The 24,653-nt window shown below is 39.5% G+C and overlaps 2 protein-coding genes across 8 annotated transcripts in view; one reads left to right on the plus strand and one right to left on the minus strand.

Annotated features, from left to right (window-relative positions):
* The window catches only part of IRAG2 (inositol 1,4,5-triphosphate receptor associated 2), a 47,738-nt gene extending 26,617 nt beyond the window's left edge, over positions 1-21,121 (plus strand). For all 4 annotated transcript variants that reach the window (XM_088798456.1, XM_088798458.1, XM_088798455.1 and 1 more), the window contains 11 exons: positions 891-954; positions 1,040-1,067; positions 1,323-1,463; positions 2,386-2,520; positions 14,226-14,373; positions 15,486-15,529; positions 17,110-17,172; positions 17,286-17,335; positions 17,617-17,718; positions 19,604-19,711; positions 20,606-21,121. In XM_088798456.1, the coding sequence (XP_088654582.1) occupies positions 891-954; positions 1,040-1,067; positions 1,323-1,463; positions 2,386-2,520; positions 14,226-14,373; positions 15,486-15,529; positions 17,110-17,172; positions 17,286-17,335; positions 17,617-17,718; positions 19,604-19,711; positions 20,606-20,849 (1,127 nt within the window). In that variant the 3' untranslated portion in view covers positions 20,850-21,121. The remainder of the gene's footprint in view (positions 1-890; positions 955-1,039; positions 1,068-1,322; positions 1,464-2,385; positions 2,521-14,225; positions 14,374-15,485; positions 15,530-17,109; positions 17,173-17,285; positions 17,336-17,616; positions 17,719-19,603; positions 19,712-20,605) is intronic.
* DNAI7 (dynein axonemal intermediate chain 7) overlaps positions 20,459-24,653 on the minus strand; it is a 64,460-nt gene continuing 60,265 nt past the window's right edge. For all 4 annotated transcript variants that reach the window (XM_074325912.2, XM_019737736.3, XM_074325911.2 and 1 more), the window contains 3 exons: positions 23,967-24,134; positions 22,350-22,463; positions 20,459-21,567 (listed from right to left, as the gene is read on the minus strand). In XM_074325912.2, the coding sequence (XP_074182013.2) occupies positions 21,286-21,567; positions 22,350-22,463; positions 23,967-24,134 (564 nt within the window). In that variant the 3' untranslated portion in view covers positions 20,459-21,285. The remainder of the gene's footprint in view (positions 21,568-22,349; positions 22,464-23,966; positions 24,135-24,653) is intronic.

The raw sequence follows: 24,653 nt of genomic DNA on the forward strand, positions 1-24,653 counted from the left end.
GGTAAACTATGATTCAGTTTCCTAGCCCATAAACTAGATAATAACAGTACCTACCACAGAAGGTTTGCTGTAAGGATTGAATGAATACATTGTGTGTGAAGCACTTAGAAAAGTATCTGGCAGAGAATTTCCCATAAAAGTTAGCTGCCCTAGAAGAATAATATCATCCTTATTTTGTAGATGGTTTGAAGTTGTTACTTGTTCCAGGTCACATAGCTGTAAGGGTCAAAGCCAGGAGTTAAATGGGGTTTTTTCCAAAACTAACACTCTTATAGCTAATACATTGAACTTTTTCCAAAGTTGTCATTAAGAGTATCATTAATATGTATAAAGAGCCTCGTTGCGAGACTGACGTAATTTCGTTCTATGATAAATGGTGGTGACCATGTGTACGAGTATTGTTGCTGCTATTGTTACCAGGATTATTATAATTCTATTATTATTGCTGCTGCTACTACTACTACTACTACTACTACTACTATTATTACAATCACTACTACTCTTGCTGCTGCTGCTGCTGCTGCTATTAAAGCCTTGATCTGAAGGAGGACCAGGGTACCAGAGGAAGGCATGCATGTAGCCATCAGATCAAGTCAAATAAACATTCAAATACAAAGCAAATAAATCGGGCTGTTGCTTGTCTCTGAGACATCTTCAAGTTTCAAAGACTATTCACATGTTGAAGTGTGAGCCAGTGATTTTAAGGTCATTGTGATCCCAAAAGCATAGCATAACATTATCTTATATTCAGCAAATGCGTTATTAGTTGGCTATCATCTCAGATATATTTCATGCCTTTGTTTAGTGGAGAGACGGCATAACATTTGATTGAATGTGCCTTTAACTGTTAAGCCTCTTCAACCAAATAATATTTTATTATCTTTTAATAGACACTGCTGTGTCCTCTCTTCCTGAAACCACTGTGAAATCAGTTAACTTTAAACAAAGCGACAAGTAAGTTCTTCTTCACATACCATATTGACATTTTTTGCTTTTCTGCTGAATTATGCTTGAATAAATTCTTTGTCTTATCCTACAGTGCTTCTGCTAATGAGAAGGAGGTGGAGGTGAGTTTAAAGTAAATATTTTTTACCTTTAGTTTTTTTAAAAAAAAATGTGTCAGGCTTACTTGCGTACAGTCGCGCATGCTTTTGCACACACTCTTGTATGTTTGGTGTCTGACTTGGCAATGACAAAGTGTAGGTAAAGTCTATGCATGGGAGGAGAAAGAAATACACGTACCTCGTATAAGCCAGTATTAAACCGAAATATTTGACTACATCCAATTTTCTCCCTTCACCCTCATATTATTTTGACAACAGGCTGAATTTCTCAGATTATCTTTGGGATTTAAGTGTGATTGGTTCACCTTGGAGAAAAGAGTGAAGCTTGAAGAAAGATCTCGTGACTTGGCAGAAGAAAATTTGAAAAAAGAAATCACTAACTGTTTAAATCTGTTGGAGGTAAGAATACTAACCTTTGGGGACTATACATTTGGTGATATTGTTAATGTTTTCAAAATTACATATGAGTTTACATTTAAGACTAAAACCAACACCAAGTACTCAGCCCTGCCTGACCCCAAGGTGAATTGATAGGAGGGAAGAATTCAGATCAGAGTAAAATATTAATAAAAGATTCACTAATAGAGCATAAGCAATAAAACAATAAGTGCCTTTTATAGTATTTGTATGAATCATCTGCTTTCTCTCTGGCTTTTCAAAGATATTTTAGGCAGAAGAGTAATCATGCAACAAACTGAGCAATAGGAGATACTATTCATTTTAAGCTTCAAAGAAGAGAATTAAAAATTTTGTTTCCATTTAATTAACTGAAAAGAGAATGGGGACTGATTTCAGTTCGGTCAGATGATGGCTAAGCCCTCTGTACAGTACATAGCAATACAACTACTATTCTTCTGTTTTGTGAAGTTACCATAAATATAGAGATGGGTTGGAAAATTAAGAGGGTTGATTTTGGAAAAGGAAAATAAAATTTTAGAAACCGTAGTCTGAATTTTGTTGTGATAAACATAAAATTTACCCTATATAACCCTTTCTTTACCATTACCAATAAATTATACCCCATTCTATCGTAGAAGAAAAATATAAATACACATGAAGGAGTGGCAAATTTGGGAAGTAAAGAAGGAAGGAATCAAGAATAGATAAAGAAGTCTTTGTGAGCCTCTGCATAGGTCTACTTGACAGCCAACAAAGATAATAATATTTCAATATCATTTATTATTGGTCTTCACTGCTTATTTTCATTCTCCACCAAGATAATTGAGATTTGGCTGCCGTCTGCTTTTATAACATAGTCAGTGTTAGAAGCACTTGCTGATATTTGGGTTGGATATTTTTTAATACATTGCTTTCTGTGCAGTCTCTAACACCTCTTTGTGAAGATGACAACCAGGCCCAGGAAATCATTAAGAAGCTGGAGAAGAATGTAACGTTCCTTGACCAGTGCACAGCACGAGTTGCCAGTAGAGCTGAGATGTTGGGAGCCATTAATCAGGTAATCTGTAGTTACCATTTCTCTAGTTACAATGAAAATACCAAAAGGATTATTTTCCCTGAGATTGTGGATTACATTTCTAAGAAGAAGTTTTTTAAAAATGCCTCTTTATTGTGCAGACATATATATTTAATATGGAAAATGGACTGTGCAAATAAAAGTAAAAAAAAATCTCTCATAATAGTATTAGCCAGTGACAATCATAAAAACTTTGTGATACATTTTTCTAGACACTCTATTCATATTATGTTATAATCTGCGTTTTCATTCAACATATAACATAGATAGCTTTCTATGTGATATAAATGTATACACACATAATTATTTTATGGTATTCTATTGGTTGAATAGATTATAAATTATTTAACCAGTCTCCTATATTTGATCATTTCAGAATGATCTTGCTACTTTGCTATTATAAACAATGCTACAATAAATATTCTTGTACATGCATCTTTGCACACTTATTCATAGAGAACTAGAATTTCAAAATTTCTTTGTGGGAAAATGTGGGAAGACTTTCATTTTTTGAATCTATACCTAAACAAAGTTTTTAAAATATATTTTCCTAAGAAGGAGAAATTTAACTGTGGTAGTAGTTTTAGTTTGATTAATGTTTAATTTATTATACATTTTTAATATTCTATTTCCTTTTTATCCTCTCGCTAGATAATATATTTTTTTTTGTTTTTATTAAAGTTATTTATGCACGTAGTTTAAAAAGTTAAGTAGTTGGATAAGGCTTATTATCCCAATTTTCCATGTTGAAGAGCAACAACTTTCAACTCGTGGATTGTTTTCTATTTATATCCATCTCTCTAAATAACATACTTACGCTGTCACTTAGTGATTTATTTTCAGTTTTAGATATTTGTTGGTTTCCCACTATGAAGATGAATACTTAGTTCTTTTATCCATCTCTGTTCCCTCACACCTTTTCACTGTCTCTCACCCTGTTGTTGACTTCTCTTCCTTCCTAACCAAGCTTACTTAAATTCCACGGTCAAACACAATATTTGCTCCTTTACATGAACCCTCAACACTTTTCCCTCTTTTGCTTTATTTTACTCATCTGGAAAATCTACAACTCTGTTTAAATCCACTTCTCCACCTGTTCATACCTGCACAGATGGAAAATATCATGCCTCTATGCTGACGATCTCTGTTGAAATTCATCACCACAAACCTCAAGCGGGTCCTTTGGGCCTCTCACCATTCACTCTCTCTCTCTGCTAAATATCAATTTCACACTCCCTCCTTTCTCCATCATTATGTCCTCCCCCATCTTCTCTATCAAATGGTGGCTTTACTTTCTACCAGAGAACATTGAGGCAATCAGAAGGGAATTGCCACAAGCTCTGAACTTACTAGCATCTGAGCCCTTATACTCTGCTTTCCTTCCTAGAATGAAAGATGAGTTGTTTCTAATCCTATCTAATGTTAACTATTCCACCCGTCTACAAGATCCTATCCCTTATAATTGACTCAGAAACTTGAGCCCTACTTCTCCTCACTTCCCTCCATCTTCAGTTTTTCCCCACTCTACTGAGTCATTCCCATCAGCACACACATGTTATTTTTAAGATTGGAAGAATAACACAAAACAAACAAACAAAAATCTTTGACTGTTTCTCCTTTACCCTCTTTCCTTGCCCCTATTTATAGCAAATCTCCTCAACAGAACTGCATTCACTGTCTCCAATTTCTTTCCTCCCATTCTAACACCTGTTCTAATCAGCCTTAATTTAGTCATTCTCCTTAACCTATCTGTTACATTCGACTTGGCTGAGTTATTTCTCCTCCAGGAACCACTCTCCTCACTTGGCTTTTACATAACACATTCTCCTGTGTTGTTTTTTTTTTTCTCTCTACATCATAGGTCACTCCTTTCCTGGCTCCTTTACTGCTCCCACCCTTTCTCCCAGGCCTCTGGCCTCTTTACATCGATGGGCCCCAGCGCTTCACCCTTGTACATCTGATCTCCATCTTTACTCAATCCCCATATTATCCCTGAGGCATCATGCTTACTCTAAATATCTGCAATGAGTTCCAGAGTAAAATATTGTCGTGCAGGGCGGCCTGCGGGGTCTCTGCTCCCGCTCCCCTCATAAGAACGCAGGATGTGGCCAGGCCCAAAAGGCACACCCACAGAGCCATAGGTAGGGGAGTCATACTAGTATATTCTCGCTGGCGGTACTGTGCTCTCACTGGAGGCTGTATCCACACTGTCCGCAACCAGCCATCCTAACTGCAATCTGCACTTGCCAGCCCAGCCACCATCTTCTTGCTAGCCCCCATTTTTCTCTTTCTGCTAGCGTAGCCACAGCAGTTATATTAGTGGCCAATGGCTCACTGGTTACAGCTCACAGCCAACTAGCCACAGCTGATGGCCATGCAATCACAGTTGATGGCCATTTACTACCTGAGCCAGCACCTGTCTATGTGAGGCCAAGAGCCTGGAAACTACTTTCTGGGGTTCTGCCCCCACACTCCACTCCTCCAGCTCTCGCCTCACAATCTACGCGACAAGCGTCTTCCGCGAGGGGCCCTGTGCGAGGAGCCTGGAGGTGAATGCAATATCCTGGACACAGCCAGGCTCTCTGGGCACAGCCAGGGTTTCTCAGGGCACCACCAGTACTTCTGGGCACAGCCAGGGTTTCTCAGGGCACCACCAGTACTTCTGGGCACAGCCAGACTTCCTGGGCTTCTTAGGGTACCACTAGATTTCCGGGACACTGCCAGGGTTTCTCAGGGCACTGCCACTCTCTGTGGGCACAGCCCGACTTCCTGGGCACAGCCAGGGCATCTCAGGGCACTGCCCCTCTTTCTGGGCACAGCCAGACTTCCTGGGCTCAGCCAGGGCTCTCAGGGCCCTGCCACTCTTTCTGGGCACAGCCAGACTTCCTGGGCTCAGCCAGGGCTCTCAGGGCATTGCCAGTCTTTCTGGGCACAGCCAGACTTCCTGGGCTCAGCCAGGGCTCTCAGGGCACTGCCAGTCTTTCTGGGCACAGCCAAACTTCCTGGGCTCAGCCAGGGCTCTCAGGGCACTGCCAGTCTTTCTGGGCACGGCCAGACTTCCTGGGCTCAGCCAGGGCTCTCAGGGCACTGCCAGTCTTTCTGGGCACGGCCAGACTTCCTGGGCTCAGCCAGGGCTCTCAGGGCACTGCCAGTCTTTCTGGGCACGGCCAGACTTCCTGGGCTCAGCCAGGGCTCTCAGGGCACTGCCAGTCTTTCTGGGCACAGCCAGACTTCCTGGGCTCAGCCAGGGCTCTCAGGGCACTGCCAGTCTTTCTGGGCACAGCCAGACTTCCTGGACTCAGCCAGGGCTCTCAGGGCACTGCCACTCTCTGTGGGCACAGCCAGACTTCCTGGGCTCAGCCAGGGCTCTCAGGGCACTGCCAGTCTTTCTGGGCACAGCCAGACTTCCTGGGCTCAGCCAGGGCTCTCAGGGCACTGCCAGTCTTTCTGGGCACAGCCAGACTTCCTGGGCTCAGCCAGGGCTCTCCGGGCACTGCCAGTCTTTCTGGGCACAGCCAGACTTCCTGGGCTCAGCCAGGGCTCTCAGGGCACTGCCAGTCTTTCTGGGCTCAGCCAGACTTCCTGGACACAGCCAGGGCTCTCAGGGCACTGCCACTCGCTCTGGGCCTCTCAGGGTACCCTGCTGGAACAACAGCAACTCACAGTCAAGGTGCTCACATATTCTCAATGGTGGCCAGTCAAGACACAAAAGCAAATATCCCCCAGTTCCACTACATGGTGGTATGTTCCCAAACAGTCAAGCTGTCCATTAAATTAGGGATGGAAGGCAATTCCCCATAGTCCATAGTCATTTGCCAGGGCTGTCCTGGGGTGAAGGACGACCTTGACCTCACCTCATCTCCCACAGAGGACTCAGCAAGTGTTTCCTCCTGGGACAAGTCTCGCATCCGGGTTGCCTGAGCAGGAACTTCCCGGCCCACAGGGCTGCAACGACCTTTTCTTTCTCTGGCCTGTGCTGGTTGGGGAACCGTCCACATCTTTCCACCTCTCCACGGCGGTCCAGCTCTCTGGTAGCTGCTCCTCCTGGTCTTCTAGAGACTGTTTGTCGTGCAGGGCGGCCTGCGGGGTCTCTGCTCCCACTCCCCACATAAGAACGCAGGACATGGTGAGGCCAAAAAGGAACACCCACGGAGCCATAGGTAGGGGAGTCATACCACTATATTCTCGCTGGCGTCATCCGCCTCTCTGCAATCCGCTCCTGCCAGCCCAGCCACCATCTTCTTGCTAGCCCCCATTTTCTCTCTCTCTTCTCTAGCACAGCCACAGCAGTTATATTAGTGGCCAATGGCTCACTGGTTACAGCTGACGGCCAACTAGCCATAGCTGATGGCCATGCAATCACAGTTGATGGCCATTTACTACCTGAGCCAGCACCTGTCTATGTGAGGCCAAGAGCCTGGAAACTACTTTCTGGGGCTCTGCCCCCACACTCCACTCCTACAGGCTCTCGCCTCACAATCTACGCGACAAGCGTCTTCCGCGAGGGGCCCTGTGCGAGGAGCCTGGAGGTGAATGCAATACCCTGGACACAGCCAGGCTCTCTGGGCACAGCCAGGGTTTCTCAGGGCACCACCAGTACTTCTGGGCACAGCCAGACTTCCTGGGCTTCTTAGGGTACCACTAGATTTCCGGGACACTGCCAGGGTTTCTCAGGGCACTGCCACTCTCTGTGGGCACAGCCCGACTTCCTGGGCACAGCCAGGGCATCTCAGGGCACTGCCCCTCTTTCTGGGCACAGCCAGACTTCCTGGGCTCAGCCAGGGCTCTCAGGGCACTGCCAGTCTTTCTGGGCACAGCCAGACTTCCTGGGCTCAGCCAGGGCTCTCAGGGCACTGCCAGTCTTTCTGGGCACAGCCAAACTTCCTGGGCTCAGCCAGGGCTCTCAGGGCACTGCCACTCTTTCTGGGCACAGCCAGACTTCCTGGGCTCAGCCAGGGCTCTCAGGGCACTGCCACTCTTTCTGGGCACAGCCAGACTTCCTGGGCTCAGCTCTCAGGGCACTGCCAGTCTTTCTGGGCACAGCCTGACTTCCTGGGCTCAGCCAGGGCTCTCAGGGCACTGCCAGTCTTTCTGGGCACGGCCAGACTTCCTGGGCTCAGCCAGGGCTCTCAGGGCACTGCCAGTCTTTCTGGGCACAGCCAGACTTCCTGGGCTCAGCCAGGGCTCTCAGGGCACTGCCAGTCTTTCTGGGCACAGCCAGACTTCCTGGGCTCAGCTAGGGCTCTCAGGGCACTGCCAGTCTTTCTGGGCACAGCCAGACTTCCTGGGCTCAGCCAGGGCTCTCAGGGCACTGCCAGTCTTTCTGGGCACAGCCAGACTTCCTGGGCTCAGCCAGGGCTCTCAGGGCACTGCCAGTCTTTCTGGGCACAGCCAGACTTCCTGGGCTCAGCCAGGGCTCTCAGGGCACTGCCAGTCTTTCTGGGCAGGGCCAGACTTCCTGGGCTCAGCCAGGGCTCTCAGGGCACTACCAGTCTTTCTGGGCAGGGCCAGACTTCCTGGGCTCAGCCAGGGCTCTCAGGGCACTGCCAGTCTTTCTGGGCACAGCCAGTCTTCCTGGGCTCAGCCAGGGCTCTCAGGGCACTGCCAGTCTTTCTGGGCACAGCCAGACTTCCTGGGCTCAGCCAGGGCTCTCAGGGCACTGCCAGTCTTTCTGGGCACAGCCAGACTTCCTGGACTCAGCCAGGGCTCTCCGGGCACTGCCACTCTCTGTGGGCACAGCCAGACTTCCTGGGCTCAGCCAGGGCTCTCAGGGCACTGCCAGTCTTTCTGGGCACAGCCAGACTTCCTGGGCTTAGCCAGGGCTCTCAGGGCACTGCCAGTCTTTCTGGGCACAGCCAGACTTTCTGGGCTCAGCCAGGGCTCTCCGGGCACTGCCAGTCTTTCTGGGCACAGCCAGACTTCCTGGGCTCAGCCAGGGCTCTCAGGGCACTGCCACTCTCTCTGGGCCTCTCAGGGTACCCTGCTGGAAGAACAGCGACTCACAGTCAAGGTGCTCACATATTCTCAATGGTGGCCAGTCAAGACACAAAAGCAAATATCCCCCAGTTCCACTACATGGTGGTATGTTCCCAAACAGTCAAGCTGTCCATTAAATTAGTGATGGAAGGCAATTCCCCATAGTCCATAGTCATTTGCCAGGGCTGTCCTGGGGTGAAGGACGACCTTGACCTCACCTCATCTCCCACAGAGGACTCAGCAAGCGTTTCCTCTTGGGACAAGTCTCGCATCCGGGTTGCCTGAGCAGGAACTTCCCGGCCCACAGGGCTGCAACGACCTTTTCTTTCTCTGGCCTGTGCTGGTTGGGGAACCGTCCACATCTTTCCACCTCTCCACGGGGCTCCATCTCTCCAGCAGCTGCATCACTTTTCCTGTGCTGATGGGAGAACCGTCCACGTCCTCCCACCCTTCCACGGGGGTCCAGCTCTCCGGCAGCTGCTCCTCCTGGTCTTCCAGAGACTCAGTGTTCATACACACAGACTGCTCCTCCGTTCTTTGCAGAGCTTTGGCCGGCACCATATCCTGCTCGCTGCGCCATTTGTCGTGTGGTGCGGTCTGCGGGGTCTCTGCTCCCGCTCCCCTCATAAGAACGCAGGATGTGGCCAGGCCCAAAAGGAACACCCACAGAGCCATAGGTAGGGGAGTCATACTAGTATATTCTCGCTGGCGGCACTATACTCTCACTGGAGGCTGTATCCACACTGTCCACAACCAGCCATCCTAACTGCAATCTGCGCTTGCCAGCCCAGCCACCATCTTCTTGCTAGCCCCTATTTTTCTCTCTTTCTGCTAGCGTAGCCACAGCAGTTATATTAGTGGCCAATGGCTCACTGGTTACAGCTGACGGCCAACTAGCCACAGCTGATGGCCATGCAATCACAGTTGATGGCCATTTACTACCTGAGCTAGCACCTGTCTATGTGAGGCCGAGAGCCTGGAAACTTCTTTCTGGGGCTCTGCCCCCACAAATATGCTACTGACACTGCAGCATTTCCACTTGGATGTTTGATAAACAACTCAAACTTAACATATCCAAAAATAAACAGTTCATGGTCCCTCCAAAACCTGTTCCATGTATGGTTTCCTTACGAAGGTCAAGGGCACCTCAGCCCCTCCAACTGCTCAGATTGAAAACCCTCAGGGGTAATTCTCAACACTTTTTCTCACACTGCACATTCTGTTCTATAGGAAGTCCTGTTCACTCTTCCATCAGAATGTATTCAGAATTCAACCCCTTATTTTCTTCTCCGTTGCTAACAAACACCTTGATCTAAGCCACCATCTGTTTTTCTCAGATGAATACACTGTCTTCCTAAATGCTCTCCCTCTTTCTATCCAAACACAATCCTACTTCCAACATAGTCTATTCTCAATAAAGCAGCCAGAAAAATCCTTTAAAAACGTAAGCCAGATCATGTTGCTTTTTTGTGTAAAGCCCTTTAGTGGCTCTTCACTTTTTTTCAGAATAAAACCAAAGTCCTTTAAGATGTCTTAAAAACATTTACATGGTTACCCTGCCCTCTTGCCTCTTGGAGTTTATCTTCTATGAGTGTCTTCCTGAATTATTGTACTCCAACGACACTGGTCTCCTTTTTGTTCATCAGACGTGCTAAGCAGACTGCCATCTCAGGCCCCTAGTTCTAGCTGTTCTCTCTTCCTAGAATACTATTTTTCCAAGTATCTACAAGTCTTAGCTCTAATATTCTTCAATTCTTGTTCAAATATCACCTTCATAAATGGTCTACCATGACATCCTCTGTAAAATTTCAATCCTTCCCACCCCAGAGATTTTAATGCCCTCTTTTGTTTCTTGTTTTTCACAGCACTGATCACCTTCAAACATGATATATGTTTTATTGACATCTTATTTATTTTCTGTCTCTTCCCACTAGAATATAAGCTCCATAAAAGCAGGAATATTTATCTGTATGGCTTACTGCTTGCATCCCCTATTTCTGAAATGTGCCTAATAGATAGCAGATACTCAATAAATATTTGTTAAATAAATAAGTGAGTATATGACACCAAAAGGAAAAGCAACAACAAAAAACAGATAAATTGGACTTCCTCAAAAGTAAAAACTTTAATGTAGCAAAAGAAATTATCAATCTACTGAATGGAGAAAATATTTGCAATCTACTGAATGGAGAAAATATTTGCAAATCAAATAGCTAAGGATCTAATATCCAGACCCTATAAAGAATGCTTACAACTTAAAAACAGAAACAACCCAATTTAAAAATGGGCAAAAGACTGGAAAAGACATTTCTCCAAAGAAGGTATGCAAATGGCCAAATCACATGAAAGGTTAGGGAATCATTAGTAAAATGCAAACCAAAACCATAAGGACATACCACTTCACACCCACTAGAATAATTATAATATTAAAAAAAAGGGGGAGAAAAAATAACTAGTATTGAGGAGGGTGTGAAATTGCAGTATTATTATTATATGATTAATATATTATTTTGCTATTAAAAGGAATGAAGTGCTGATACATGCTATAATATAGATGAGTCTCGAAAACATGCTAAGTATAGAAACTAGATACAAACGTCATATATTTATTGTATGATTCTGTTTATATGTAGTATCTAGAATGGGTAAATCTTTAGAGAAAGGTAGCAGATTAGTGCTTGCCAGGACCTGGGGCAAGTGGTTAATGGGGAGTGACTGCTTAATGTGTATGGGATTTTATTTGGGGGCAATGAAAAAAATGTTTTGAACTAGATACAAGTGGTGGTTGCACAACATTGTGAATGTACTAAATGCCACTGAGTTGTTCACTTTAAAATAATTAATTTTATATTGTGAATTACACAGTAATATTATAAAAAGAAAACAATACAATAAATGTACTTTGTATTTAGATTCCAGTTCAAACAAAACTGTAAAAACATTTTTGAAAAAAATTGGAAAATTTGTATATGGACTAGATAACATTAAGGTGTTTCTGTTAATTTTGTTAGATGTGATCATGGCATTTTGGTTACTTAAGGTAGTACACTTTGTATTTTTTAGATACTTATTGAAGCACCTAAGAGTGATACAACATGATGTCCCATACTTGTATTAAAACTAATAGTATTCAGAACTGAGGAGGAGATGAAACTCATATGGAAAATGTTGATGGTTCTTGAAGCTGGTTGATGGATGTTTGCGGATTTATTTTCTACTTTTTATGTCTATTTGGAAATTTTCATAATACTTTTTTTAATTAAAAATTATCATCCCAATAAACTTTAATTAAAAATATAAAACTAAATAAATAAAATTTTTCAAAAAAAAAAAGTTAGTGGATGAATATTAGCTAGTTCAATATTACGTGTACAAATTTTGACCAGGTAAATTCTATTCATAGCAGAGATAGTCTATTATGATGACTTTTCCTTCCTTGCACAAATTCATGTTCTTCCCGAAGTTAATCATTTTTCTTTGCAGTGTTTATTTGCTTAGTTTTCTCTTTATCTCTAATTTATTACTAACTTCTCCTAGAGAGTCTAGGACTTGCAATAGATTCAAGCTCCTCAAGCATTCTGTCAATTTCTTCTTTGAGATGTTGCTTCCAGAGATTTCTAACCTGCCAAATTTGAACTAGTTGTTCTTTAGGCTCACCACAGAATCTTGGGAACTCTTAAATGAAGATTCCTTTCACTTCTCTCTTGAGTTGAATCTTATTTCCAAAATCCTTCTTTGCTGATTTTTTTATTTTGGTGGAACATCTCATCCAGCAACTTCCTGAGAAAAAGAATGCCTGGTAAACTTTTTGATAGAAGAAAATGTCTTTATTCTTACACTTAATGATAGTCAAGCTGGGTGAAAAATTCTAGGTGAGAGATCATTTCCTCTAGAATTTTTCTTTCATTGCTTTATTTTCTTTTTAGCTTCTGGTGTTGCTATCAAAGTTTGACGCCATTCTGAGTCTTGTGGCTTTGTTTATAACCTCTTTTTCCTTTCCTGAGTTTTTAGGATATACTTTTATCCCTGCTGTCCTCTCTTGGTATGGGTTTATTTTCATCTACTGTTTTAGGCCTAGAATGAACAAGTTCAAGCTGGCAAATTATATTCTTGAGCTCCGGAAATTTTCTTGAATTATTTCCTTTTGTACATTTTGTGGAATTTTTCTACATTTTTGATACTTTCTTGAATTCTTTGTATGTTGGATCTCCTGAACTGGTCCTTTTTCATAGCTTTTCATAACTGGTCTTATTGCTCTAGTTTTAGAGAGAGTTCCTTAACCTTTTCTTGAAACTCTTCTATTGTTATTTTTGTCATATTTTTTTAATTTCCAGACTTTTTTATTCTTAGAGAATTGTTTTTTTGATTATACCTTGTTTTTATTTTATGGATGCAATACTAATTTTTAATTTTCTGAAGGTATTGATAGTTTCCTTGAACTTTTCGTTTTTTCTAGTTTATTTCTTCCAGCTTGCTTTTTCTTGTGTTTTTATTTTCTCCTTTTATGCTAGAGGTTTTCCTGCGACATCTGATGATCCACTATACAGCTGATTGGCAGCTCTTTGTATGTTGGATGGGGAAGGTTCTTATTAATTCTGAGCTTCACACAAGCTAGGATGTTTCATTGGAGTACTCTTAATATCAGTAATTTTAGGACTTTCATCTTGGGATGTTAGATTCATCAGAGAAAAATCTTCTAGCTGTCTGCCCATAGGGTATAAACCTGGCTACCAATTTTTGAGAGCAGGAAGGAAGAATAAGGCCAGGTATCTCAATTTTCAATATGTATACAGACTGTTGCTTAAATCTATTCTTTTCAGTATGATCCACTATCAATTGTCAGTTACTGCCCAATCCACAGACCCTCTGTTTAACTTTCTCTAGTTATTCAACCTTTGTAGTCTTTCAACCAAGAGAGGAAGTTGCTTGGTTGGCCTGAGAAAGGAGGGAATCTGGATCTAATCACTTAAAAAATTTTTTTTATCAATTATAGTTGACATTCAATATTATATTAATTTTAAGTGTACAGCACAGTGATTAGACATTTATGTAACTTATGAAGTGATTCCCCCTGATAAGTCTAGTACCCACCTAGCACCATACATAGTCATAACGATATTATTGACTATACTCCCTATGCTGTACTTCACATTCCCTTGACTATTTTGGAACTGCCAATTTGTATGTTTTTTAAATCCCTTCACCTTTTCACCCTGTTCCCAACCCCCTCTCAGCTGCCAACCATCAGTTTGTTCTCTGTAGCTATGTGTTTGTTTCTGTTTTGTTTATTTTTTTACACAGATTTTCAAACACTTCTTTCACATATCTACCTTTCAAACTTAATTTCAGAGGCGTCGCTAATTCCCAAATCTTTGGGGCTTTCTGTGGTGCAACCTAGGTAGCTTCTTGGTTTTTCTTACCACTTTGTTCAGGGTTTAGCTTTTTCAGGTCTTTGTCATTTATCACTAGTCCATCTACTAGCAAGCTTTCAAAATTTTATTGCTATTATATCTTCTCCTGTTCTATTTGCCCTTGTGGACTCATGCCTTCTTAAAAAATATACCTTTATGGTCATTTTAGTGGGATTTAGGGTGGAGTGAAGATATATGCATGTTTCTAATCACCACTGTTTAACTGGGTATCAAGAATAGTATTTTCAATATAAATTTGTGTGTGTGTCTGTGTGTGTGTGTTGTTTTTTTTCCTACTAGGAAAGCCGGGTTAGTAAAGCAGTTGAAGTGATGATTCAGCATGTAGAAAACCTGAAGAGAATGTATGCTAAAGAACATGCTGAATTAGAAGAATTGAAACAGGTTCTTTTGCAAAATGAAAGATCTTTTAACCCTCTTGAAGATGAAGGTAATACAAGTTTAAGATAATAGTACTGGTTATGTTTTTCTAACATTCGCCTCTTTCATTCTCTCTCTTACTAATTCTTTATTATAGCTTTAGTATAAGACCCTTAAGTTAAGGTTGCATTAAAAGAATAACCCATTCCTGTCATATAGCCAAAAGTAAGATGTCAGTTAGATAACAGGTTGGGAGGCAAGAATGATTGCTTGATAATGACATCAGAAATTCATTAAACCAATATAAGTTGCTGAGATCAGAAAATTTAATCCAAGCCATTGAGTTGACCCTCACGTCTCCTACTTAGGATATGTTAGAATTGGCTCTTTCTCCTTACATAAAGCATGGTACAGTGACTTAAATGAGCCACTTTCATCAACAGTGGTTTTGTATTCCTCATAGAAGGAATGACCCTGGTACAGCAAGATGACTGATGAATTGGAAAATAGGGACAATACATAAGGCCATAGAAAATATCTTAACAGAAGTTTATATAAATCTTATCATAGTTTATTTTAAATAAGTAGTATGAACTTTTCTGAAAATTCTTACTGATATGTTCCTCTTGTAGAAATGTAAACATTTGATAATCTTCTATCTGTGCTTTTGGATTCATTTATTCAGCAGCCATTCATGTACTGCCTACTATGTGCAGGGTCGGCATTCTCGACATTTGCTGTGCCATAGAGGACTGTATTCCATTGGTTAAGATGGTGGTAATTATTTTAAATCACCAAGTAAATAACCTGATATTTATATCTTCAATGGTCTTCAGAGTCTTAAATGCAGAGGGTGCCATAAAAATGTATACACATTTTAAGAAAGAAAAAGACTATTAATTGTAATAATATATACCAATAACAAAAAATGAATACAAGTCACATTTGACTTCTACAGTTACAAGAGGTGCTCAAAGTGGTTACCATCAGCTTCCAGACACTTCTGATTACGGCAAACTACTGCTTGAGCATAAATAACATATCTTAAAATGTGTATACATTTTTGGCACCCCCGTAAATATTTTCTGACCATCGCTTTTCTTTGTAAAGAATTAAGACCATTGCATTAGCAGAACTTACAAATACAACTTCTAAAATGTGCAAATGTGTTTTTCCTTTCAGATGACTGCCAAATTAAAAAACGCTCAGCTTCTCTAAACTCCAAGGTAATTACTGAATCATTTACTGATTCACTGACAAAATGTCCATTGAATGTTATAAGTGAGATAGTTTTAAAATAACTGAAGCAACATAGCTTTAAATGTAAAACATAAAACAACGATTTTAATTTGCATGTGTGTGTATATGTGTGTGTATATATTTGTTTATATGTATGCTTTTATATTTCCTGCTATATTGGCATATCAATTAAGTTTGCCTGGCAATGAGAGGAAAGACAGCATAATGATAGCTTCTCTCATGTAAAACAGAAGGTTGAAATATGCAGTCCAACAATCGTAGAGCAGCTTCACAAAATTCGCAGGGCCTGGTCTCCTCTCTCTCTCTTGCTGCTTCATCACCCTCAGCCCTTTGCTTCCACTTTGTGGTCTAAGATGCCTCTTCAGTTCTGGGCACCAAGGCCTGGTAATTGCATCGAGTCACGTTCCAAGAAAAAGGAAAATTCAAAGACAGGTGTTCCCTCCTCTTCTAAAGATAGCTTCCTAGAAGTCCCAGATGACATTTCCCTTTTCACTCTTCGTTGCAAATAAGACTGGAAATAGTTTTTATTCTGGAGTCTGTATGCCTAACTGAAAATTCAAGGAGTTTGTTATTACATAAGAAAGGGAGAAAGTGAAACCAGCAGTTTTTGCCAATTTGAAAATCAGGATTTCACAGAATTTTGTAATTGAATTTTTGAGCAACTGACTTTAAAACCATTCCATCCAAATCTTTTTCACAGATGAGGAAAGGGAGAAGCACAGAATGTAAGTGGTTAGTTATAATCATGTAGTGACAGAACCATGATTTGATCCCAAGTTTCTTGGGTCACAATTCTTGATGCTCAACTAATCTATGAAATTCAATTAGGCATGGCAGTTTCAGAAAAGGAGTCACATAAAACTTTAGTTTATTTCCTATATTCAAAATGTTTTTATTTACTGAAGTTGAACTTAAACTTTAAGAATAACATAATACTATGTATCATCTTTCTGTGCAAATCTCAAGGCTATAAATACATCCATTCATTAAAATAATTTGCCTATCCTTAAATGTATTAAATGGAAAAAATGAAGCCATGAAAAAAGGCTATAAATATAGGTGTATATTTATATCCTCTTGAGCAGGGGAAAACCTTTCTAAGCATAAAAGAAATGGTAGCAAAAGAGAGGAAGAGAGTAATAGAATTGGCTAAATTAACAGTGAAAAAAATTTCTATGGACAAAATTAACATGGATAAAAATCATAAACAGGTGGTTCTCAGAGCAGATATACACATGGCTATTCAACATAGAAATAAATGTTCAGTGTGACTAGAAGTCAAATAAATGCAAACCTAAACAAGAAAGCTTATACTCCGTATTTGATTGGTAAAAATCATACTCACCCAATCTTGGGGAAAGTGGAATATAAATTGGTAGAATATTTCCGGAAGGCAATTTGGCCGTAACAAAATCCTGAAAAATGTCGACTGTTTAACTCAGCATTAGTCAAGTGCATGGATGTGTATGTACAAGGATTCATTAGTGTTGCATACAAGGATAAAATATTAAGAATTTTCTAAATGTACATTTCCCCCTTTGAGTAGCCATCTTCTCTTCGAAGAGTGACCATTGCCTCTTTACCCAGAAATATTGGAAATGCAGGAATGGTAGGCACATTTCTAACTATTCTCAGTCAAAAGCAAATTCATTTCCATATGACAAAAGTATAAATTTCACTAAATTCGTATTTTATCATTTCTTTACCATCTGAACTTTAAAGGTGGCTGGGATGGAAAATAATGACCGATTCAGTAGGAGGTCAAGCAGTTGGTAAGTGTAATTTTATGGTTGCTCTTTGGGGACTGTACAATTTATAACTGGACTAAAGTAAATGTTTAAAGTAGGTGATATATTTGATTTATACAGAATGTAAGCAGAATAATTATAAAAGTTGGCATATTATAATGAAATTAAGAAATAAATGTTATATGAAGGTACAGGAAAAAATTAGAACATAATCATTTTTGTATTGATTTAGGTAGTGGGAAATAAATTGATAATGACTATGGATGTGTTTTATTTGACAAGTGGATATAATCATCTTTATGTAGGCGTATTTTGGGGACAAAGCAGAGTGAACACCGTCCCTCATTACATCGATTTATCAGCACCTATTCCTGGGCAGATGCTGAAGAAGAAAAATGTGAACTAAAGTAGGTGAAATTTGGTGTGAGCTTATTAACCTGATGTGAGCTGGGGCATAAACAGTGGGGATCACTTTTATTCCATGGAGATGAGATCAATGCTGCATCATTAAACAGACAATTCGTTGCTTAATACTAACTATAAAGCACTATATAAATGTGACTTGTGGATAGTTGTAGTGCTCAGAGCTGCAAGTTTGAAGTCTTAAGTTAGAAAAGACCCTGGAATTTGCTAGATTTGTGAAGGTAATTTTTTTCCCATATAGGTGTCTGGCCATCAGAGAAAACAGTTAATAAAGAGCCACAGAAGTAAAATATCCATTTACTTAGATTTTTTTAAAAGTACGTGAATTATATATATAACATAGGTATATATACAACATCTGGGCACATATGTAATACACATGCGTGCATTATCCAGAGGGTACCATGAAAAGGTATACACATTTTAAGGAAAAAAATATATTAAAATTACTGGTGGTGACCACTTTGAGCGTCTCTTGTAATTGCAGAAGTCCAACGTGACTTGTATTCATCTTTGGTTATCGGTATGCTGTGAGTATTACAATTTTAATAGTTTTTTTTCCTTTCTTAAAAATGTGTACCCATTTTTTTGGCACCCTCTGTATGTATATATCTTCCCTTTAAAGAAATAAAGAGTAGGGGAAACATAAAACTCTACACTGCTATCTCTTTATCTAGTAAGTTGAACAAATCAAATATACTTCCATAGTAAAAGGTAGAGGGCAAGCAGGGACAAGAAGAAATGCTGCCTCTAAGTTCTTGGGTGACATTGGACAAAGTGCTTAACCGTACTTGGTCTCAGTTTTCTCATTGGTAGAGATCTTAAAATCATTTCATCATGCTCATGGCACACATGTTCACTGAGTGGCTACTATCTGATAGACACCACACTCAATCCTAAGGGATATAAGGATGAGTAAGACAGTGCCTACCTTTACAGCTTTCGGGGTGTGTGTGGGTTTAAATAATCCTGGGAGCCTATTATTGCATGTGTTGCAAACTCTTTTAAACTTAACAGAATGGATATTTTATGATCTGGAGTGGAAAAAAACAACAGTTTACTTCAAAATATTTCAATCTATTATTTGCTTTTTGTTAGTATCATATGATTTTTACTGAGAAGTCTTTGTAAATAAAAGACTGAAACCTTGAGAATCTTACACAAATGCAATTGATTCTGGCTTTTAGGCCTCTTTCCTTTAAAAACTAAACTAAAATCTACCACATACATCCCTATGTGTTTCAATGAAAAACAAACAAACAACAACAACAAAAATTTGAGACCCAGTTCCCTTTGGCAATTATGAGGGCTTTATGAACTTGACATATCAAAATTCAAATCCAACAAGGAACTCACCAGTGAACATAAAAATGAAACAAGTTTTGTTCAAGTAAGGGAATCCCTCTTTAGATAATATTAGTTTATTTAAAATATAGTCAATTCAATTGCTATTTGCCAGATCGCTGAATGTAAGCATATTTTAACTAGCTTTGCACTGAGAATATTTTTCATAAACAGTTTTAAACTTAAGATTTTTAGGGAAAGAAACTTAAGGTTTTTAGGGAAAGAGGAGAAACAGCACTTTGGTGTTACTCCAATTTAGCATTGATCAAAAAACCTACAGAGAAGAGTAAAATCAACTGCTAATATAGGTTGTTAAAACCTATGTGGTAGATGACTACTTACTGAAAACAAAATGGCTAAATGTATAAATTTGATGATTTGACTTTTAGAATTAGGTATTTATCAAATCTTTCTAAAGCAAAACAAATATTTGTGAGCATCTTTATAATACAGTAAAATTTAGCAATATTTTATAATTATAGTTTATCTTCAACTTTGAATATTTTAAAAAATACTTATTTGCAGAACTAAAGATGACTCAGAACCACCTGGAGAAGAAATAGTAGAAAGGACAAGAAAGCCAAGTCTTACTGAAAAGAGAAATAATCCATCAAAATGGGATGTCTCTTCAGTGTAAGTTGTCTACTTGTTAAATTACAACATTTTGGTGGAATTGGGGAAACATAAGGCAGGATTAACAGTATTACTCTTAATTAAATTACTAAAGGACCTATCAAATTGTTAAGTTTAAAATGAATACCAAACTTCGTATGGTCTACAGGGGTTAGCCCTGAACCTAAGAGTTACAAGAGGCAGAATTCACAGTGTGAGGAGTCAGATGGCCTAGGTCCAACTTCCAGTTCTCTCACTCGTGTGTGATCCATTTTGGAGCACCAATTTCCTCACCTATAAAATAGGGATGATAATAGTACCTATGTCATTGTTTTGTTGTCACGGTCAAATGAATTATCATGTGTAAAATGCTTAGTACAGTGTCTAGTCCAGAGTTAACTATTTTCAGAGACTTAAATGATACTGTCATCAGCTTTTTTGTGGGTGTTTCTAAAAGAAATAGAGTTTAAATTTCAGTACAGCAGAAGTCTAGGGTACGGTGAGATATAAGTGACATGCTTATATATACACACATATGTACATACACATATATCCAACTCTACCCAATAAATAATGCTTATGTTTCCAACACAGAACATGTTGTCTTACCTGAATGAAAGAATGAGCTAAACACTTGTATGTACTTGTTAGGAGTTAAATAATGCCTAAACCACATAATTTTCAGATTCTCACCATAACACATTATTTCTTTAATTCTAAAAATGATAAGGATTGGAGGGAGTAGGAAGATTGGCCTAAACCAAGACAACAGATCACATAGTGTAGTTTATTACAAAGCAGTATTGATGGTATATATGGCAGATCGATGACGCAGTTGATATTGTTGGCAAAAGGAATGTTTCTAACAACAGATTACTGCGATTGCAAAATTCTGAATTTGTGTTTTTCTTATAGTTATGACACAATAGCTTCCTGGGCTACAAATCTCAAGACTTCCATCAGAAAGGCTAATAAGGCACTCTGGCTTTCTGTTGCATTAATTGTACTGTTCGCAGCTTTGATGAGCTTCCTCACAGGCCGATTTTTCCAAAAGTCTGTGGATGCCGCTCCCACACAGGATGGAGACTCCTGCGTGTCTCTAGAACATATCTTGTGGTCATTTACCAGACTCCGACACAATGGGCCACCGCCAGTGTGACTGAAGCACATCCTAATGTGTGTATCTTGATTTTTAAAGTTTCAGTATCTGAACTGTATAAATTTAGTAACTTTACCTGGGAAATCAGAGCCTGGAACCGGAGGTTTTCAGAATGACTGTAAGATATTTTGAATTCCCTCTTTTTGTGATTACCTTCCCAATTAAAATACTATGGGGAGAAGCTTGCCTATAATCTTTTAAAGAGCTTTTTGAGGAGGAGATATTAAATATTGTTTGTTCAGATTTAGTGAAATAAAGAACAATTAAATCTTCGTACAGTAAAAGTCTTAGTAGACTAATATTCATAGGGAAAATCCCCACATTTTAAAAAATAAAATTTGAAATATATTCACTTGTTACCTTTTATTGAAGAAATACCTGACTTTTCTCCAAGTTGCTTGATTTCTTCATACTGAGTAAAATTTATCAGTGAAGATTAAGAATAGCTGAGTAATCTAATCGAGAGTAGCATACGGCATACAGAATCAATAAACTGGCAGTTGGAGCTCCTAATTTTCTCCATTGCTTCTTCAGAAGCAAAATCCTTAACCATGTGATATAAAGTAGAATGAAACTCAGTTTCTTCTTTAAGGGCTTCAGAGAATGCCTCACTGTATTCGTCAATCTTGAGCCTTTGTGCTCTGTCACCACTAAACATCAAAAGGGCCCAGTTAGGATTCTGAATTGGTTCTTCTTCTTTAGTAAGGTGTTCCCTCACCTAACGAAAGAAAATTCGAGAAATCTGTTAACAGTTCGTCTTCTATTAGGTATTTTGGCAGTAGAGGATTATTTGAAGGGCTCAACTTACTCCCCCAAATTGCTAATATTAAGAGAATATTCTTAATGTCCCTTTTAAACCATGAAACTGTTTATATTTTGGTATTTATAGAACGTATCAAAATGTTAATTCATTATACTGTTGTAGGTGCTGGGGATGTAATAACAGTAACAACAAAACAAAACAAAACAAAAAAAAACATTAATGAATAACTAATGACTACAATAAAAAACCCCTGTCCTCAAGGAGCTTATATTCTAGTGGGAGAAACACACAATAAACAAGATAAATAAATATGGTGGCTCACTGATGCTAAAACATTCATCAGTCAGCTTCTAGAATTTGAAACGATACCTTCTTTATCAGGCAAGTAGTAAATGTGCCAGAAAGTTAAATTGGAGGCCTAACCCTCTCAGATTGAGTTTGTGATCATAGATATGTTCTAGTTAAAGGCTTCCATTTGTTCTTGAGTCAGTGTAAAGAAATATAAGGCCTGATATCAAGAGCATTTGGTACCATAAGGGACAATGAAGGCCCAAACTTTACATAGTTTAGTTTTATATTTCTAACAAAAATAAAAATAAGTGGTTTTAAAACTCCATTTTAAATGTTAATTTTTTTCATCTTTTTAAGAGGAGAAACCATGGTCTACATTCATTTAGCTTCTGAGTACCTTTTCTTTTGGAACACAAGGTAGTTTTATAGGTTTTTGCATACTGTACCTTAAATATAACTTTTTTAGAATCACAGTTTATATTCCACTTGCTCCAACCAAATGCAAAAGCGGAACCTAGCAGGGCCATTTGTCGATAAGCTTTCATTTCTACCAAAGGAATCTGTCAATATAAAAACAACAGAATTGATCAGAGAGCCTCTCAACAAGTTCCCCTTCCAGAAGGGCTCCTACAGTCTCTTCTTAACACAGAAAGATCCATTTAAAATGTAAATCTGATTATATGACGGCTCTCTTAAAATGGGCAGTGACTTTCCCTCACTCAGAATAGATCCAAAGTCCTGACAATGATCTCCAAGGGCCTGTGTGATCTCACATTCCCCCACACCACCCCATTATCTATCTGACATTATCTTCTCCCTTCGCTCTCTCAGGTCCAGGCACTTGGCCTTGCTGCTGTTCCTCCAATCAAACACCAGGCCACTAGCTGTTTCCCAAGATAGGCACTTGGCTACATTCCCCACCTTCATGTTTTGCTCAGATCTTACCTTCTCATCTAGCCCTCCTGTTGCCCAATACCTCACTGATATCGTACGCTGTCCTAAACCCAGCATTTCTCACCTACAGTTTTTCCGTAGTACTTTATCCACCTTTGGACACACGAGATAATTTTTGTCTCCCTCCATTGGAATGTAAGTTCCGCAAGGGCATGGACCTTTGTTTTATGCACTAATGTATCCTAAGCATGTAGAACAATGCCTAGACTATAGGTGTTCAGAAAAAAAATATTGAATAGAATATTCAGAAAAGATGAAAAGTACACTACACTCAGCATTTGTAGAGTAACCAGCAATTTGGTATACTAAAACCAAGGTGTTTTTTTTCTACACATATATGAGTATGTACACAGTTATAGATATGATTATTTACATGTGTTATATGAATGCTGACTATGTCGTCATTTTCTGGTATAATATAAACTTGTTCTTGAGTGTAGAACGCTTCTGCCTGAAACACCTTTCATGATTAGAAGCTCCTCTGTCTTCATCCATATGTCATAAATGTTTACCAAACATCTGTATGCTAGAAATATGCTAGGTGCTAGAAGAATCAAAGCCGATTAAGAAACAGTCCCCACCCTCAAGGAGCTCACAGTTTAACATGGAAGGATCTCATTTAACTAAAGCCTTATGAATAATACAAAGCAGTAGGCAGGCAGTGAGGCTCTGCCAAGAAACAGAAGAGGGTTTTGAATATCTGGTCCTAGTATGTGTTTAATTTCACCTGACTTACCATGTTTGGGAAACTGCTGAGTCATTTACTCTCTTAAGAAATCTTAAATATGGCCATTCTGGAAGAAGAAAGAAAATATACTAAATGCGAAGTTGCTCAGACTACCTTTGCACTAAACCGGCCAGCTGTAGATGTGCTCCATTTTCTCAATATGAAGGTCATGCTACAGTACAGGCTTCCTTTCTTGGGGAAGATTATTGAACTTAAGAGAACCCTGAATTTCTGGTCTTGCCATTTATCCCTTCCTTTCTAACTATAATCTTGTATAGCAAATATAGAAAACCCACAATGTACCTTAAGATTTATACAAAATTTAATATTTGCTAGCATTCTAAATGTACATTACATTAAATTTGGAAAGGTTCATTCTTACCTTATAGTTTATGGCAACATAAAAATGAGAGTGTTCAGTAGGGAAGATATTCAATCCAGTTTCTTTCAAAGCAATAATGAAAGAAATAGGAGTCATCCATTTTCCTTCCAAAATAGAGGAATGTTTTTTGTTATTTAGTTTGACTGAAGCTAACAAGCAGAGGTCTTCCTAGTTTCAACAAGAAAAAAAGAAGCTTTTATATAAGTAAGTTAAAAAAATTATTACTGCATTATCATTCTGGTTCCAGCCTTTAGGTTCTTTGTACCTTTTTTTATTTTAATCCTATGTCATTCTATAATAAAGAGAATGCAGGCGAGATACGTTTTAGGACTAATCTGAAAGCTCCACCACAAAGTCTCATGTCACCTTAAGCAGTTTATCAACTCTTTGGGGGCTTTATCTGAACAATCAAGGGACTAGACTAAAGGATCTCTCAGGTCGCCTCCTATGTCCTAAGTTATGATCTGAGAACACAGCATATGTTCATGTTGAATTATAGTAGCTACTTGATAGCAGTCATGTTTCAACTTTGAAGGATAATACCTGCTTCTACACATAGATTTAACATAAGAATGCAAACTTATCCAGTTTTAAAGTCTGCAGCATTTAAACTGCAATCTGAAAGTTTTCAGAGTTCGCATCGCTTACCTCCTTTGATGATATTCTAGTATTCCTGCCCCATTCGTA

This window comes from Rhinolophus sinicus, chromosome 1, assembly GCF_057876585.1.
Source record: "Rhinolophus sinicus isolate RSI-liver-muscle chromosome 1, RSI-T2T, whole genome shotgun sequence".
NCBI lineage: Eukaryota > Metazoa > Chordata > Mammalia > Chiroptera > Rhinolophidae > Rhinolophus > Rhinolophus sinicus.